The 16761-nt window shown below is 50.3% G+C and overlaps 5 protein-coding genes across 5 annotated transcripts; 2 read left to right on the top strand and 3 right to left on the bottom strand.

Moving 5' to 3' along the window:
- Window positions 1-2143: 2143 nt before the first annotated feature.
- On the top strand, window positions 2144-4002 carry SPSK_08887 (uncharacterized protein; the record flags this gene model as incomplete). The annotated part of the gene is made up of 4 exons (XM_016735473.1): window positions 2144-2296; window positions 2370-2869; window positions 2930-3007; window positions 3069-4002. The coding sequence occupies 4 exons, from the start codon at window positions 2144-2146 to the stop codon at window positions 4000-4002; spliced, it is 1665 nt and encodes a 554-aa protein (XP_016587530.1).
- A 295-nt stretch (window positions 4003-4297) lies between these two features.
- SPSK_09763 (uncharacterized protein) lies at window positions 4298-5030 on the bottom strand (the record flags this gene model as incomplete). The annotated part of the gene is made up of 4 exons (XM_016736333.1): window positions 4298-4386; window positions 4440-4618; window positions 4684-4740; window positions 4795-5030. 4 exons carry the CDS (start codon window positions 5028-5030, stop codon window positions 4298-4300), a joined length of 561 nt encoding a protein of 186 aa, XP_016587531.1.
- A 2125-nt stretch (window positions 5031-7155) lies between these two features.
- Window positions 7156-7999, bottom strand: SPSK_09691 (GPI anchored protein; the record flags this gene model as incomplete). The annotated part of the gene is made up of 2 exons (XM_016736263.1): window positions 7156-7700; window positions 7774-7999. 2 exons carry the CDS (start codon window positions 7997-7999, stop codon window positions 7156-7158), a joined length of 771 nt encoding a protein of 256 aa, XP_016587532.1.
- A 3123-nt stretch (window positions 8000-11122) lies between these two features.
- On the bottom strand, window positions 11123-12052 carry SPSK_09624 (uncharacterized protein; the record flags this gene model as incomplete). Its single annotated transcript, XM_016736196.1, has 3 exons — window positions 11123-11220; window positions 11314-11715; window positions 11896-12052. 3 exons carry the CDS (start codon window positions 12050-12052, stop codon window positions 11123-11125), a joined length of 657 nt encoding a protein of 218 aa, XP_016587533.1.
- Window positions 12053-14417: 2365 nt separating this feature from the next.
- Window positions 14418-15338, top strand: SPSK_09634 (uncharacterized protein; the record flags this gene model as incomplete). The annotated part of the gene is made up of 1 exon (XM_016736206.1): window positions 14418-15338. The coding sequence occupies one exon, from the start codon at window positions 14418-14420 to the stop codon at window positions 15336-15338; it is 921 nt and encodes a 306-aa protein (XP_016587534.1).
- Window positions 15339-16761: the final 1423 nt, after the last annotated feature.

A 16761-nucleotide genomic window follows, 5' to 3' on the forward strand; every position in this document is an offset into this window, starting at 1 on the left:
ATAGAACAGACAGTGAGCGGATGGCCAGGTCACCTAAGCGAAGAAATTTTGGTTTTGCAAGGCAACCAACAAAACAGACAAATGCAAGGACACAACGCTGCATGTCAAAAGGCAAAATGGGAAGCAAGAGATAAGAGACGGGAAAGAGCACTCACGAGACATCCATTCTTTCTGCGGAAGGCACACGGGCCACTACATGAGTTAGACAATGGAAGATTGCCCACATCTACAAACGGACAAAAGTGGGTCCTCCATGACCGCCTTGCTCGGCGAACAATCCAAAACTCCGAGCATGTCCAATTCGTCAAAGTCCCTGGATTTGACACGTTGGGAGAGGAGAACAAGCCTGTATTTCAAAAAGTAAGTCCTATAATTTGCGGAAACCAGCTGCAGCATCCGCTCGTGGTTTCGCTTACCGTCACAAATAACAACCGGGCCTGAGCTGTGTGAGATGCATCGTGAGTCGAGAACCACCGGCGGCAGTTCTTTGGTCGACCCAATCAGCCATTGGAGGGGTCATTTTGGCAACAGCAGCCAGGCTTCAAGGCAGAAGAAAGACACGGTTTGGTGCCTTTAGGCACATCCTCCTTTTAGAGCGTGCGACTTCGAACTGCTCGAGTCCATAGAGGAGAGGGCTTTGAACAGAAGCAGTCAGCAAATTTGTTTCCTGACGGGACGACCAGTGAGGCCCAAACACGTCTTGGATGCGCTCGCTGCAACGTCGAGCTCGCGCAGTGCCAGGCAAATGTCTTCTAGCCAGCAGATCCTTCAATACCGACGGCACACTGCACAGATGGTAAACGGCAAATCTGAGCCGGGCAAGCTTGACTCGTCAGTCAGAGGACGTCCTCGTGCTGCTCAGTCGAGTATTGGCAGAATCCTTATGCAAGAAAAACAGTGGCGCTGCTCTGCTCCTCTGCCTCTTCTTCCCTTTTCTTCCGTACCTCTTTACGACCCTAGCCCGTCGCTCCGTAACTGGCAGCCTTTCACGTGACGCATCTTAGGACCTGCAATGAACATCGAAGCTTGGCGAGGCTGTTGGCGCAAAACCATCGCGAGCCCAAAGTACATTACAGTCTTCGAGGAAGTGAGTCTCGGACGTCGAGCAGTGTTGTGACCGGGAGTCGCACACGGGGATGTGACGGTAGAACGTAAATGTGCGTTGATTCGTTGGACAGCCAAGTGGCCTGATTTGGCTTGCATCTCATCAAGCCACAAACTATCCTCGCAAAACTGTCAGTAAAGAGCATCGATGGTCTCAAGTGGATTGTGATGTCTCCTGTTTTATCAAACACAGAAAGTGCTCAGAAAGCAGGTTGGTATGAAGCCAAACAATGTCAATGGCCGGAAAATAGAAGGACTCGTTGTCAGCTATGGACTGACAAGATCATATGGCAGTGCATCGTGTCAATGGATGCTTTCTACCGGTCACTGGTTGGCCGAACATGGTAAGCTATGGAAATGTGTCAAGGCTTCCCCTAAGACGGACGCTACTATTGTTGTTCTTGTGGAGAAGCCCATCAGCCACGAACACGACACTAAATAGGAAAGTGCATCGAGGGGGATAATAGCAAGCAATAAGGAAGGAACGACCAGCATCGTGAGCACGCCCAGCATGCCTGGCCAGGTACCCAGAGAGGCGCCAGCAATGAGCCACAAAAACCCTTGCCACACCCAAAGGGCCTTATTCCCTCCATTTCGTTATTATTTCGTCCTTGTATTCTATAAAGTGGCGTTTTGTTTCTACACCAGGTACACCATCACCAAGTCGCCCAGTGTACGAGGCAATGTCCTCCAGCATTCTTGGCTACACAGGTCTATGGGCCCCTCAATGTACCGTGTTTTGTATTATTTCTCTCTCTCCTGTTGTCGTTCTCGTTCCTTGTCGTTCTCTTCCATTGGCTGCGCCCTTATATCTTTTTCTTTCTTTTCTCCTTCTCATCATCCTTTTAGTTTCTTTATCTTTCGTGTTCTCATTTACCTTTACTTCCTGTCCCATGTCTTAACCATCCTCCTTTTCGTCTCCTTACCTTTGTGATCATCTGTTGCCCTGTTCTCTTTACCGTCGTCGAACAATTCTTTTCAGCAGTGAGACACAGCTGAGGTGGATCTCTGCCGTCGCAGAGACGGACAAGCCGCAGCGATGGTCCGCAACTACGGCATGGAAGAGCCTCTCTTCGTGATTGTCATCACCTTCCTCGCCCTGGCCTGGGTCACTTGTTTTCTCCGCGCCTGGGCCAAGCTCGTCGTCCTCCGCAAAGTCACGGCCGATGACTACCTCATGCTCTGCGGAATGGTAGGTTTTTCTTCGTCTCGTGTCTCTAATTGAATCAAATTTCCTTCACCAAACCTGACAATTTCTTACCTAGGTCTTCTACACCGGGTACGCGGCGTCCGCTCTCTACGGAGTGACACATGGAATCGGCACACTAGGCGAGGGCATGTCACTTGAGGAGGCTTCGATCGGCCTGCGTGCTTGGTGGCTCTGCGAGATGCAATACGCGCCCGTCACACTCTGCGTCCGCACATCGGTGGCCGTTTTCCTCCTTCACATCGCTGTCCAACGCGTTCATCGCCGCACCATCATCGCCGTGATAGTAGCCTTTTGGGTTGTTACAATCCCCCTGTTCTTCGTGGCCATTTTCCAATGCCGGCCCATCTCCTACTTCTGGATGCAACCCTTCCCAAGCGTCCCGCGCGGCACCTGCGTGGACGGGCGAGTCATATATATCGTGTCTGTCGTGCACTCCGTCACAAGTGCCTGCTGTGACTGGACACTCGGCATCCTTCCTGTTTTCATGCTCTGGAAGGTGCGACTCAACGTGAAGACCAAGCTCTCACTCTTTATGCTCCTTAGCATGGGCGTTTTGTTAGTTCCCAAACTCGTGTTTTCATTTTCTCCATAATCTACTAATATATATTTTTGAAGCGCTGGCATAGCTCTCATCGTTCGAGTCGTCTACGTCCGGCCATTTGAGGTTTCTGTCAACTTCCTCTTCGAGACCCTGTGCGTGCCACTGTCTGCTCCCAGGAGACACTCTCTCCTCCAGATCCTAACATAAGTTTAGTAATGTTGCCAACTGGTCCATCCTAGAGCCTAGCATTTGCATCATCGCCGGCTGCCTAGCCACTCTCCGTCCTATCTTCAGCTGCTGTGGTTGGAACAGGGATACGCGGCACTCAATAAGGACGCCTGTCTGGTGCCAAAATACAAGCTCCCGCTACCGAACCCCCAACAAATGCAAGAACAGCCGAACCATCGGCGGCCCCCTCGACCCCGTATCCAATGGCAACAAACAGGTGCTTTCTAAACCCTCATGGCACGTTCACGGCCTCCGGCGCTCACCCCGGCTAACAATGGATGAGGAGTGCACGGAATACGAGCTGATGGTGAACAACGAGAAGGACAAGCACTTCGCCACGGACAGAGTGTGTGACATGGAAGACCAAGCTGACAGACGGGCGACCCACCTTGGCCTGGGTGACGAGGTGTATGACGATGTTGATCTTGGAACCCCTGTGACCAAGCAAAATCACATCCGTCGGTCGTTGGCAGCCAACGCGTCTATCAACTCCGGCCAGTCAGTCCGATTCTCCACTCCATCCTCCCTGGGCACTCCGTTGCGGTCCCAGCAGCAGGTCAACCGCCTGTCACAGTGGATTGATTCACATGGGCAGCATCCACTGGCATCCTCGCCAGTAGCGGCGTCTCCTCTCTCAGCACACGCTCGGGCAACACCGCCTTCGCCGCCTCCGCCTGCTCCCATCATGTCACCATCACCATGTCATATCTTTGTTAAGCAGCACACTGTTGTTGAGTACAAGGACTCACCGAAGTCATCCGGCACCCTTCCTTCGCTTCCTATGAGCGCCAAAATCCCGCCAATGCCTGAGCTTCCTCGGGACACTACGATGAGTTCGATCGCCACCGAAAAATCATTCGAAGACTGTGCATTTGGCGAGCATTCAGTGAAGATTTCTGGGCCAAGCACGAAGCTCTGAGGAACACTCCCATACATTACTTCTGCCTTATGAGGGTACCAGGGAGGCTGTCACCAGTATGGGCCGCAATCTCTATCAACATGTATTTTCTTTGCAATTTATCCTTGCCATAACGACATTTCTACAAGTAGCTGTCAAAATAAGGACAATTTTATTTCTTGCTCCAGCTCATAGTATTAATTGACACATGTCTTTATACAACACTTTGTCTACGGCGTGTTATAACTACGAGATCGAAGCCAATCAGATTTCTTCCTCTACCCGGTATACTCCATCGTCCTCTATTTTAGCCCAATTAGTGCTCTGGGAGCGGCCCTCCAAGCGTCTTATTGCCGAGGCGGCCGTAACAGCCCATAGCGCCGTCGACGTCGACAAGAATAATGTCTTGATGTTGTCAGAATTCTGAAATATGTCGATGTATGGTGCGTGTAACTCACTAAGATCCAGGGTGCTGGTCGTAGGCCGGCGCCTGTGGCTGCTGAGGCAGGTGCACTTGAGGCTAAGAGTGAGGCCCTTCTTGTAGGCATCGGATCCCGTGCGGCCAGCAGCGTGAGGATTGGCTGGGAGGCGCGAGAGGGAGGTCTCGCAGCCCGAGCATGATTTCTGGAAGTTGCCACTGAACGTGTGTATTGGCATCAGTATAGCAGCTGTTTGGGGCTGTCTGACGGAGGAGAGACTTACTTTTTTTTACCAACCAGGTTGCCGTTGCTGTTTGCGATGCACGCATCGAGATCAATCCTTGAGTTGTCAGTGGAACCCAGGATCCCCTAGAGACACATGAGGGACACCTACCACGTCCAGTTGTAGCCAAATGACGCTGTGTTCAGGTTGTTGCAGTACATGCCCAAGTAGCTCTGGTTCAGCTGAGCCGTTTGGATGTTGCACGAACCGGCGAAAGCGAGCTGGCCGGCGACCAGTTGAGGTATAGCAGCGAGCGTGACGGCAGTGGTAACAAGAGTTTTGATACCGGTCTGGTGTCGGTGTGTGAGGAGCGAGAGACACCCTCCGCTCGAAGAGGGAGATGGCATAGTAGCGACGCTGGAGTGGGATGCAAAGATCGAGACGCAATGAGAAGATGCGATACAATATTGAAAAGGTATGTATTATATCAAATTCTTTGGACAGATGAAATACGGCAACGTTCTCCGGGGAAAAGCACGATGATTAATATATAGATGGATTTTTCTCAATCTGTTTGACCTGCATCCCCCTTTTTGTTTTTTTCCTCTTTGCCTTTTGGTCCCCTTTCTTCACTTTTAGTTTCTGAACACGAGACACTCGGTGTCATGACTACAAAGAATAAAGCCACGACGGGCAATCATTCTGAGATGTTCGGGGCATAGGGCGCCAGTTTTGGAGACATGTTATGCGAAATCCCCTTTTCCGTACGCAGTGTGAACAACATTGGTTCTTTTGGTGGCTTGGGATTGAGAGAATACAAAGACATCTCTGAACCACTGACTAGGTCCACGTTGCATTATGCCGTTGTGCGTAAAGGTTCACATTGTCCAACCGTGATGTGTATGAGAGTAGGCGACCAATTTGCTGTCAATCTACGTACCGTACGCGTCGACACTAGTAACACTTCACATTGCTCTCGAGTAAAGCAGCAGGCATACGCGTCAGACAGGAGGACAGGAGAGTATAAAATGAGACACGTCACACATAAGCGAGTGTGGTTAATTCACGAGCAGAGAGGAGCCAAACCTTTTGTCATCCACGTTTCTCGCCTATCCCTGATTCCTTATATTGTTTGCTTTTCTGTTGTTGCGCCGGAACACGCCGACAGATTAGGATCCCCCCCCCCCCCCCCCAACAAAAAAAATACAAAATGTACCAAAACAAAACAGGGAGAGAAGAAATGTGTAACATAAGCAGAAAAACCTGCGTAATGGAACACAATTTGTTGGTGTCAGTCGACCGTCCCTGAGTTCGCTTGGGTTCGGACTGGGCACTCTGGTACAAAAGCACAGCCAAGAGGGACCACGGAGTGCAGGGGGGCGACCGAGGACGAAAGGACGAACAGGGGACAAGAGAGAGAGGGGGGGAGAAAAAAAAAGAAAAGAAAGAAAAAAAAGAATAATAAAATAAAATAAACTGGACTATGGGGGGACTCGACCTGTCAGCTGAACTTGTCAGACGGCGGTGCCCCAGCATGAAAATGCAGCTACAGCAGTGCAACCCAACCTAGATGATGCAGGTTGATATGGAGGTGAAGAGACGCAGTCCAGTTAATATAAGAATCGCTGGAGAAGGCACGAAAAAAATTATATACAAATGGTCGACTGTGTTATCAGCAGAGACGGCCGCTGTCAAAAACTAAGTCAACCAATCACAAGCATTCTCACACCTGCAAGTGCGCGTGAGCACGCAAAGTAACACCCGGGATCTTGGAGAAACGCGGTTCAGTCGATCGAATGGGTCAATTCTGGGGCTCAGTCTTAAATTTTGCCAGTAGAAGTCCAGGCCATTGATTAAAACCGGGTTCGAGGCGCGGAAAAAGAAGCAGTTTATCACTCATCCGGGTAGATCAATACGGTCTGCAAAGAGACAACAGACGGGAAATTATCAAGCGTAATCCACAAGCCACCAGCCACAGGCACAAAGTTATTAATATATAGTTCAACCAAGTTCGTAGAGGTTTGTATCTTTTCTCATTTTTTTCTCTCGTAGTGGAGTTATGCCAAAAGATATGAATCTGTTTGGAGGAAACTATGCAAATGCAAAGACGTGATGAGAAATCGCAAAAAGAAAAGAAAATGAAAACAAGCGTATGTCTGCAGTCAGCAAACAAAGGAGTATTAGAGCCAGAGAATCCCGTGACAAAATGAGTTTGAAAAAGCAAAAGACGTGAGAAATTGACAAAAAGTAAAGAAAAAAAGGGAGCTACCCGTGTAAGGGTACCTTGGTAGAATTGAAGGAAAATATGTCCATTGTCAACCTCGCGAAAAGAAGGGTATGTACGAGGCTAAACAAGAAGGTAGCAAAGAAATATAAAAGTTGCTGAAACAAGCCACACACTTCCAACGTCTAGGGCCCTTTTTTATCGCGTCTCCAGCATTCTACCTCTCCACCTTCACACAGCCGTTATCTGGTCGTGGGCCTCACAGATGCCAGCGTCGTTCTCCAAGAAAGTCTTTCATAAAAGAACTTTTACAGAGCGAAGATGGCAACGGCCAGGCCACCGATCAGAGTGACGAACGAGCCGGCACCCAGGGACTTGGCATCGTTGGTGGCAACAGTGGAGGCAGTGCCCGTGGAAGCGGAGCCGGACTTGGTAGCAGTCTCGGTGGCAGTGATGACAGTTTTGGAGCCACTGGGCTTGGAGGTGGTGATGGTGCCGTTGCCAGCAGCCGAGGTCTTGGTGGTCAGAGTAGTCTGGGCAGACGAGCTGGATGACGAAGTGGTAGCGGTGGTCTTGACCGACGACGAAGAAGAGGACGACGACGACGACGAGCTGGAGGTGGTCTTGGTGGTGCCAGTAGGGGCCGATGTGCCGGTGGTAGTGTCAGTGGAAGAGCCGCTGGCCGAGGCCGAACCAGAGCTGGAGGCAGCGCCGCCCGAGATCTTGAAAGGGAAAGAGTACTCCAGGATGCTGGGGTCGGAGTCCAGGGTGATCTCAATGCCGTAGTTGGCCTCAGCACCCAGGGACTTGGAGACGGCCCAGGCGAACTCGCCGGCAGAGTTGGCAACGCCAGCTGTAGACATGTTAGTACTCAAGGACAATGTTGATAGTGCTGTTTTCTCTTTCTTAAATTAGGCGTAACGTACCCTTGATGACGGAGACCGTCTGCAGACCCTTGGGGGTAGCGCCGCCGAGCAGCGTTAGGGTGATGGTGTCGTTGTTGTACTCGGCGGTGGGAACCCAGGTGATGGTGAAGGTCTTGCCAGCGGGGACGACAGAGCCCTCGGTTGGCTTGGTGATGACGTCGAAGTTGGCGGTCTGGGCCAGGACGGCGCTGGCGAAAGCCAGAACGGAGGCAGCAGTGCAACGCATTTTGACAGTTGTTGAATTGGTGATAGTTGTGATGGAGACGTTGAGCGAAGTGATAGTAGAACGAAAATATCGATGTATGAAAGAAGGTAGACAGTTGGATATGAAAGTCGAAAGTGATATACAATGATGATAATGAATGATAGAGAAGAACCGAAAAAAGCGAAGGAATGTGGTATTTGTATAAACCAAGAAAAGAGCGTGTATTCCAGAAAGAGGCTGACGATCCAAAGAAAGGGAGGAGTAGAAAGAGAAAAGAGAAGAAGGGAAAAGCGAAGTGTGGGCGTGTGGGCATTATGAGGGAACACTTTCCAAACTGGGCACGCCCGTCCATCACACGATGACCATAGCGCTGGGGAAATAGCCAGGCCACAACGGGGGGAAAACTCTGACTGGATGTGCCTCAGTTTGCAATCCTTCGCGCTGCGACCCAGCGTTAACACCAATTTGGCGTATGCCAGGGTGTGAAGAGTGACGGTCGAGCCTTTTCGAGGCAGGCCTTTTTTGCGCCTCACGATAGAATGGCGCCTTCCAATGGCATTGGGCCAAGCCCACAAGGCGCCAGCTCCGGTCCAGGCCACGCGAGGCCTATCCTTCTGGCCTATGATTCCAGCGGATCTTCGGACGACGCGGGCCTTGTCTGGCCTTCTTCGCCTGTCTCAGTGGAGATCGCCCTTGACAGGCTTCATCTCTTCAGTGGGACCTTGCAACTGCAGGAACCGTTTTTTGTGCATAGCTGCTGTGGAAGAATCAGGTGCATACTGCATGCTGTGGAGTGGCCCGTCTTTCGCTCTGGTTGCCTAACTGGTCCACCGTCAACAAAACCGTTGTCAATGAGGGTGGCTCGCAGGCTCTTCGAAGTGTCGTGTAATTCATAAGATTGGAAGAGGAAAAAGGGGAAATCGCTTGCCCAGGGGCTGGTGGATGATTTAGGTGTGGGTGGAGCCAGCGAGCCTAGCGTTATTTTTGTTTTCTTTTTCCTCTTTCAATGTGAACTTTCCCATCAATTGGATCTTGCCCTCGCGGGTCCTTTCCATTTCGGGCCTGCTTCGTGCTTGCAGTCGGCCGTTTCCACTAGCCTCATTGGCCTAAACCTGCACAGTAAGCATCATTTGCACCTTGGGCTGGTCCCAACCTGTTCCTGGTTCGCACGGTTGAGAATACCCACACCACCGTCTCACCTCCTAGTTTAAAGTTTGGCATGCAGTTTTTGGGTCCTCAATGTCTTGCTTAGTGCACCGAACTGCTCAGCCACGACCGAAGCATGACCGGCAGGGACGAACGGGACGATGGGGAGAAAAAAAAGAGGAAATGGAAGTCAGAGCAATTTGATCTTACAGCAGTGAAAAGAGCAAATGACAGTTGCTATTGGCCGATTTTTCCGACCAAGACCCGGTTACTGACGTCGATTGGAGTGGACAACATACTGAGTATCTTAAGAGTGCGGGTACGTTGTAGGACATACATGACTAACTCTCTAAACGCTCACGCACACCATCAAATGCCAGACAGAGACACCATCGATGTGGCTGGGCAAAAAAAAAAGCCACTGTCATTTTCGCCAACGGCTGTCTCTTCTCATATGACAATCCTCGTCAGCCTTCGGAGAACACAAGCCACAATGACCTCCAAACACCACCTCACCACAGCTGACATACCACGGTCACCAGTCATGGAGCCCTCAAGATTCACAAGAGATGGGGCAGGGGTTCACTCATTTACCCTTTTCTTTTTTCCTTCTCCTCGGAGGACTTGTACCTGGGAAGGAGGCATGGGATGGGTCCCGCCAAGATGAGGCCGTCTTTTCTTGCCAAGCCTTTGATGCAAGTGAACGGAGCACATTTTGGGCAAGAGACGACCAGGGTGACCTTATTTCTTACGTCGCTTGCCAAGCACAGTGAAGTGTTTGATTCGAAAACTTGCCCTTCACTAGGAACTCGGGACGGAGAGCCAGGCCAGCTTCTGCTCTTCCGTTACAGAGCGCGTCCGTTTCGCATACTTGTCGTAGTGGTGAAGCCAATCTCTCTCACCTACCAAGGAAGTCGAGGCGAGGTACTCATATTCTTGGGAGTGTCTGGAGCTTCAAAGGCGGTTCAGCAAGTGTCTCGACCGTTATGTACTGGTCTTATGATATCTCCCAGGAGCAAAAATGACACTAAATTTTCACAGTCACAAGTCCAACCGCATGGGATAGTAATATTCAACAGCAAGGGAGGATACTGGCCGAATTGCCCACTGCCAGGCATGCCAAAGGTACTTTTGCCAACAGCCTGCAGGTACACGCCAGAATGAATCCCCCTTAAGGGCAGGCACAAGTGTGTCGTTTGCCAGATGTTGGCTCCGCACGATGTATTGCAATGTCTCACTGCCACGCATAAAATTGTTCGTGCTACAGACGAGGGTTTGGAGGTGACACGCGACCTTGACAAGGTTCAAAAGGCGATATATGAAATGACAACCTGGAATGAAGACAAGACGTATTTAGACAGAGCTTCCTTTTCAAATAAGCAAATGGTCAGGCCATCGACCCTGCCCAAATACAAAGATTGGCTAATCACGTACCGTCTCCGTCAAAATCGTGCCATTGCAAGTAGGGAGCAGAAACCAACAGGGCGCAAGGAGGCATCTCATCTCCCAGAGCGTTCCGAGCAGATCAGCCGACAGCAACTGTATCTTTCAATGTGCCTTTGAAATCTCAAGTCATACCCTTATTTCAAAATCAACCCCTGTATGTTGCTTCAGCAGCTCCGTTTCTTTTCTTTTCCTAGATTCGTCTCCGCCAAGTGTCTTGGCCTTGGGCGGCATGGCCTGCTCGGTCCTGAAAGTCACCACAAATCACCCAAAAAACTTCCTTGCCCAGGTGTTGTCATTTCGACCAAACTTTTTTTGTTGCATTGTTCTTTTCTGTATCTTATCATTTCGGCTCCCGTTCGCCATTTTAGCGATGCTAAAAAAAGAGCAGCCATAATTTCCTGGGACATGGCGTACAATGATCCCAACTTTCGTCGCCATTTTATTCCATACACTATGCCATCCATCTTCCCAAACATTGGTTTCTGCATAGCAACCTCTATTCAGGGCATACGGTAATAGAGATTCGGCGAAGCGGCTTCGTGACCATGAGGCTTACTCGCTTGCCGACGAGTCCAGCTTCTGCAACTTAACGTGGTACAAGTTGGTCGCTTTGTGGCCGGCTCTCAGAAGCTCGATATTGTCCTTGATGGCTGTTAGGAGAAAATGTCAGTGTGTGTTTCAATAGCTAGTGTACCATAGAGGATGCCGTAAAGAATGGGACGGCGGGATGGCCTTAAACTCACGTCCTGCCTTCTCCTTGGCCTCCAGGTGTGCCTCCCGGCTCGTCCAGCCAACCACCAACTTGACAGCCGGTCCAACCCACGACACAAGCTCCGGCGCGGCCTGCACAGCTTCCGGTGCCAGAGCCACATCCTCGACCGTCTCAAGTACGGCGTTGCCCCGGTATCCTGTCGACGTCGCGTCAGGCTGAGCGTCGATGAGGCCGGCAAACTTGCGCACAGCGGCCGCAAAGATTGACGGTAGCGCGTCGTAGCCAGTGTACACCTCCGTTGTTGGCGCCTCAAGTACGGACGTCAGCCTGCCACGGTCGGCTTCCTCGATACCGAGCACCTCGACCAGCAAAGGCGCAGCGTCCGTCTGCTGCGAAATGGCGAACGCCTTGCGGCTGTCAGCCGTGCGCCAAACTGGAAAGAGGGTACGTTAGCATAGTCGGTGCAAACGAACCCGGTGCTTCCGGGACTTGATGAACTCGATAATGTCGAAATATTGATGGATACGAAGGACTCGGCGACCACTCAAGGTTCAGGACCTCGGCCTCGGCCTCGAGTTCAATCCACCTCGTGCGTTGTGGGATTGCAGCTCACCTGTTACATGTACACTCTCTTTTGCGTCCTCAATCTTCTGTCCACCGTACTGTGCGACCAGCCCGGCAACTTTGGCTGCGGCCGTGGCGCGGTTCTTGATCGTGGCACCGTCTGCCCCACGGAACACGGCGAACTCGACAATGTATGCGTTTGACATCTTGGATTGAGGTTTCTGCTTTCGAGTTTAATGATGTGATTGTATTTGTGAAGTTTTTTTTCTAGGAGGGGGAAGGGGGGTTTTTATGCTGTCGGGTCTTTGTTCTGATGCAGAGCTCCCATTTTATCGTTTGATATCACACTGTGTCTGTCGCCTTCTGTTAGCATCACACCACTCCACTGTCGTCATCGCCTGCGTCACACAACGGCTGTCCCACTGTCGCGATTCGTTCCAAATGTTGTAGTTCGAATCCATTCCCCGTAAAATTACGCTTTCTACGTCATAACGGCTTTCTATTCAATTTGTGGTTTTTTTTTTTGACCGACATTTATATGCCTCATCTGTTAGGTTGGGTCAAATGGAAATCATCATATTTGATCATCACATTCAATCGATATCATGAAAATCCAGAAAATAGTAGACAAAAAACGTAGACTGTTGAAAAGCTGCAGGAAACCACAGCAATGTATGTGGGCGACTCGGAGACAAGCAAACGGAATTGAAAATTTCGTGGCCAGATAAAACAAAGGTGATATCTATTGAAAACGAAGGTAGCTCTGGCAGGTAAGAAGGATATGTTCAAATCGGGGCAAGTATCGTGCATTTATCTATGTACTTCATATAAAAAAGGACTCATAATCGTACAAAATATAAAATCAAGAACCGTACACAAATAACTAAAACCTGCACCGGAAAAAAAACCCTGGCTAAGTAAAAAGGTTTCGATAAGCTCACAATTTGTGCATAAATCCTTGAGCCTCAAAGGGAAAGAGTATCAAAAGCGTAATGAGCCCGTAGCCACAGTGACAGCTATGAGCTTACGGATGAGCGAACTCCTCATAATTTTCGAGCCTGCTTGAATCAAGGTATTCAACCTGTAAGTTTTCGCAAAAAAAGTACGCCGCGGATCTGTCACCCTCGGTATAACCAGTGTTTGGCTCACATGACCGCCATGCCACGCCATTTTATCCCCAAACCTGCTTCTCTCTAGTTCGCGTCCTGGCCTAGCCGGTATGGAACCAACTGGCTTCACAGGGATGCTGTCGTCTTGTGCCGAGGAAAAGCCCCAGCACAATGCAAAGGACCGCGTCTCTTCGGCCGTGGTAAAAGCAAGGCTGACTGATCCGACTTCTTGTATCTGTTGTCGACGGCATATTGCGGGCCGTCGTTGCAAAGTTTGCTAAAGCAGACCCTCCTCATCGTTCTCTGTCGACGGAAACAAGTGAGCTGCTATTGGGGGGCTAGCGGTGGTTGAAGGTTTCGTTTCAAGAAACTCTCGCTTGAGAACGAGGGTGAGGTGGGCGAGGTGGATGGATGATGCTTAGATCCCCTTGAGGAAGTCGGGAAAGGTGCTCGTAACGGCGAGAGGAAGTAGAGAACGCTGGTTCGTCCGTCAGCCTACAGTGACTGCAAAGACACCGGATTATTGGAGAGCTGTCACGTACGAAACACCTTCGGTTGTCCGTTGTGTCGTTTGGCGACGAGATTTTCTTCTTTTCTAGCTCAAGGCAGCCCGTGACGGTTACCAGGTGAAATACCCAGTTCCCATCACGGGCGGAGAGAAAAGAAGGGAAAAGGGGTGGACCTCAGCAACGAGGACGGCGGGAGGCGGTTGTTTTATACTGGTATTTTTTGCTCTCCATCTATGCTTTGAGTCACAAAAATAAGCGTGGCATTTTCTGTCAGGTGTGGCCTTCGTAGTCTTTTGTTGATGACTGACGGCCTTGTAAGAGATACGTACTTCTCCAGTGTAAGCAACAGATATTAATCGGCAGCCGATACCAACAGTCCACCTGTCTGTCGAATCTACGACAATAAGGTTCACCGATAGATTCGTTACTTCTTATTGGGCGAAACCTTTTACTTGTTTTGGTTGTTCCACGACGGGAGGTGCGACCGGAAGCTCGACTCATATGGCGCAGTGTTACAGCAAAGGGAAGGAAGCGTCGCGCCCAAGTGTCGATTGTCATCCTTTATTAGCCTCGCAGTTTCCCTTTTCGGTGCTATGGCTTTTGCGTCATATGGAGCAGGTGTGGCCGTGTCGCGGCGGGCGCTCTTTCCCACTCGTCTCTCCGGCATTGTGGCTCCTGCCGTGTTAGTGATAAAATGCAGTTTAGCCCAAATTTCCTTTTTGAGATTATTGCAACTTCCGTATATGGATGTTGTAAATAGGGACTAAATGTGGAAAGGAAGCAAAATTGTCAAAGGGGTTTTGTTGGCTACAGAGTATCCCAGAGAGCGCTTTCTCTCCCGCTTTCGCCCTCTCACCTTCAGCCAAAGGCTACTTTTGTCTACCATCTTGCCTCGATTTGAACGTTCCTCAAACGTTGTTGACGTCACCAACCGTCCCTTATCATACTCCACGATGGGGCTATTGCAGATCAAAATCCCGCCCTCATTGACGCCGCCACTTACTGGCAGTCCCCCACAGGGGACAGTTGACAGACTAGCTACCTTTTTTCTCGGAAAATTCCAAGAAACCAAGAAGGAGAGCGATCTGGCGACATTACAATGCACCGCACAGTTGAAGTTCGAAGCGTTAGAGAAGACACTGGAGGAGCAGACCCTCACTGTCACAGAACTCCGCCACGACATGAAGTCCGAGATCCAGTCCGAGATAGAGTCCTTCCGAGACAAGGCCGCTAGCTACTTTCTCGACAAATTCTCTGGGCAGTTGGATGCCTTGGGTGCCAGACGGGGTGAAAAAAGCGAGCTTGCGATCAGCCGCCTTGAGCACCGAGTCGATGATGAAGTCAAAAATCTGAGCGACCAGCTGTCAGATCTGTCGACAAAGGTGGCCATCAGCAATGCCGCTGTCAACGCCACCATCGACGATATCAGAAAGAAAGTCAGTTCTGGGAATGATGTCTCGGCCGAAAATCTGCGGCGTTGTGAAAGCGAGTTTCGGTCCAGATTGTCGAGACTTGAAAATCTTATCGAGTCGAGTAAAACTGAGGCTACGATCGAACGTGACAAAGTCACCAGGGTGTTCCAAGATGCCAATAAGAGGCTTCAGAGCAAGGTCGATGGTCTGGAACTGTCTATCATGAGACAATCTGAGGAACTGACCAAGCAGTCTGAGAAAATCCACCGCCTCGAGAGCGAATTACGAACTCTATCTCAACTTGGCATGGGACAGGAGAATGCTCATACCACGGTGATGAAGATGCTGTCTATCCAAAGAGAAGAGTTGTCTAGATTAGCCCAAAGCGTTCGTGAACAAACGAACACATCTTCTGTCAAGGAAAGAGCGAGTAAGTACGAAGAGGACAGGACGGAAAGTTAAGCGCGAAAAAAGTAGGCTCATCACTAATACTCAACACAAAGGAAATATTGTGCTGGATGTGACTCCAGATCAATCCAAGATCTCATACATCTCTTCCACGCCATTGCCAAATGTCAAGCGCGCCTCTTCCACCCGGGTGGTTGGCAAGTCGACAACTACGACAGGCGGCGACGATGGCGAAGCAGAGCGAGCTCCAAAGCAACACAAGCGCCCTAGACCTTGTCACACGACGGATATGTCGAATATGAGCTCCGTAGAAAGCGACACCGATACCTCGGGGCCTTCACCAAAGCGAGCTCAACGTGATTCAGTTAGCGCGAAACTCGCGACGAGAAAGGTCGAGGTAGTCGAGCCAATGAATCATACAGCCCAACCGAATGCAGTCCGGAATGAACAGCCATCAATGAGAGTAATGCCTCAAAAACGGCCCAGTATCGGAACCAGTTCAAAGACGACGGTGCCGCCACTGGTCATAAATGCGGGCATTCGGGAACGAAGCCCCAAAATCGTGCCTTCGATGTCAAGGATGACACGGGGACCTATTCCACGAAAGAAGCCAGACGAAAATAAAAGGGCACAACCAAGTAAACCCTCCGAAATCCCAGACTCACATCGAGGAATTCATCAACTGCCAGAGAGTGCGTCACAGAATACGCCGCCACGCTTGGCGCAACAAAATCAGCACGAACCATCATCCGAAAAGCCCACCCAGCCCTCTCGTGATCAGAGAGCCATACCAACCAAGTCACTTGTGAAAAGCCAGAGCCATACTGCTACATCTTCTCCAGGATGCAAGTCCGATAACAGTGTCAAAAGTCCACAGAACTTTGCCAGGAGACGAGAAGCAACGATGGCATTCATGTTGCATGTCCAAACATATGCCAGAAACTTCAGCACATCGCCGCCTCGGTCAGAGCGCCAGTTCATCTGGAGCTTCCTAGAAGGAATCTCCGACCCGGCATGGGCAGAGTTTATACAGAAGAGACTGCTCGCAGCATATCCGACATCAGTAAGGCCGAGTCGGGGGATACGCGCCAAACACTCCATCAACTTTGACTCAGGCTTGACGTGGCAACATGTCTTGGAATTGATTCGTAGGCTACATCAGAAACCGGGAAAGTCGTCTTAAACCGTTTAGATATGTACGTATTGTTAGATAGGGTACAATACGTCATGCCGCTGATAACTTGGGGGAGTGGTTACCCAGCACCGTTCGGCGCTGTCTCTTTCCCGGGTAAAATTCTTTTTTCGCACATTACACATTCGCACAGCTATATAATGTAAGGGAAGCACAGTGACCTTCTTAGGCATCAATTATCTTTAAACGGAGCGTGTGGTCAGAAAGGGGGACGGGGTGCGGAAAGTGGTATATTTGGAGATACAACACCAAGCCAATCATTATCACCATTACTTTTTTGTCAAT

Source organism: Sporothrix schenckii (genome assembly GCF_000961545.1).
Source record: "Sporothrix schenckii 1099-18 chromosome Unknown Cont44, whole genome shotgun sequence".
Lineage (NCBI taxonomy): Eukaryota > Fungi > Ascomycota > Sordariomycetes > Ophiostomatales > Ophiostomataceae > Sporothrix > Sporothrix schenckii.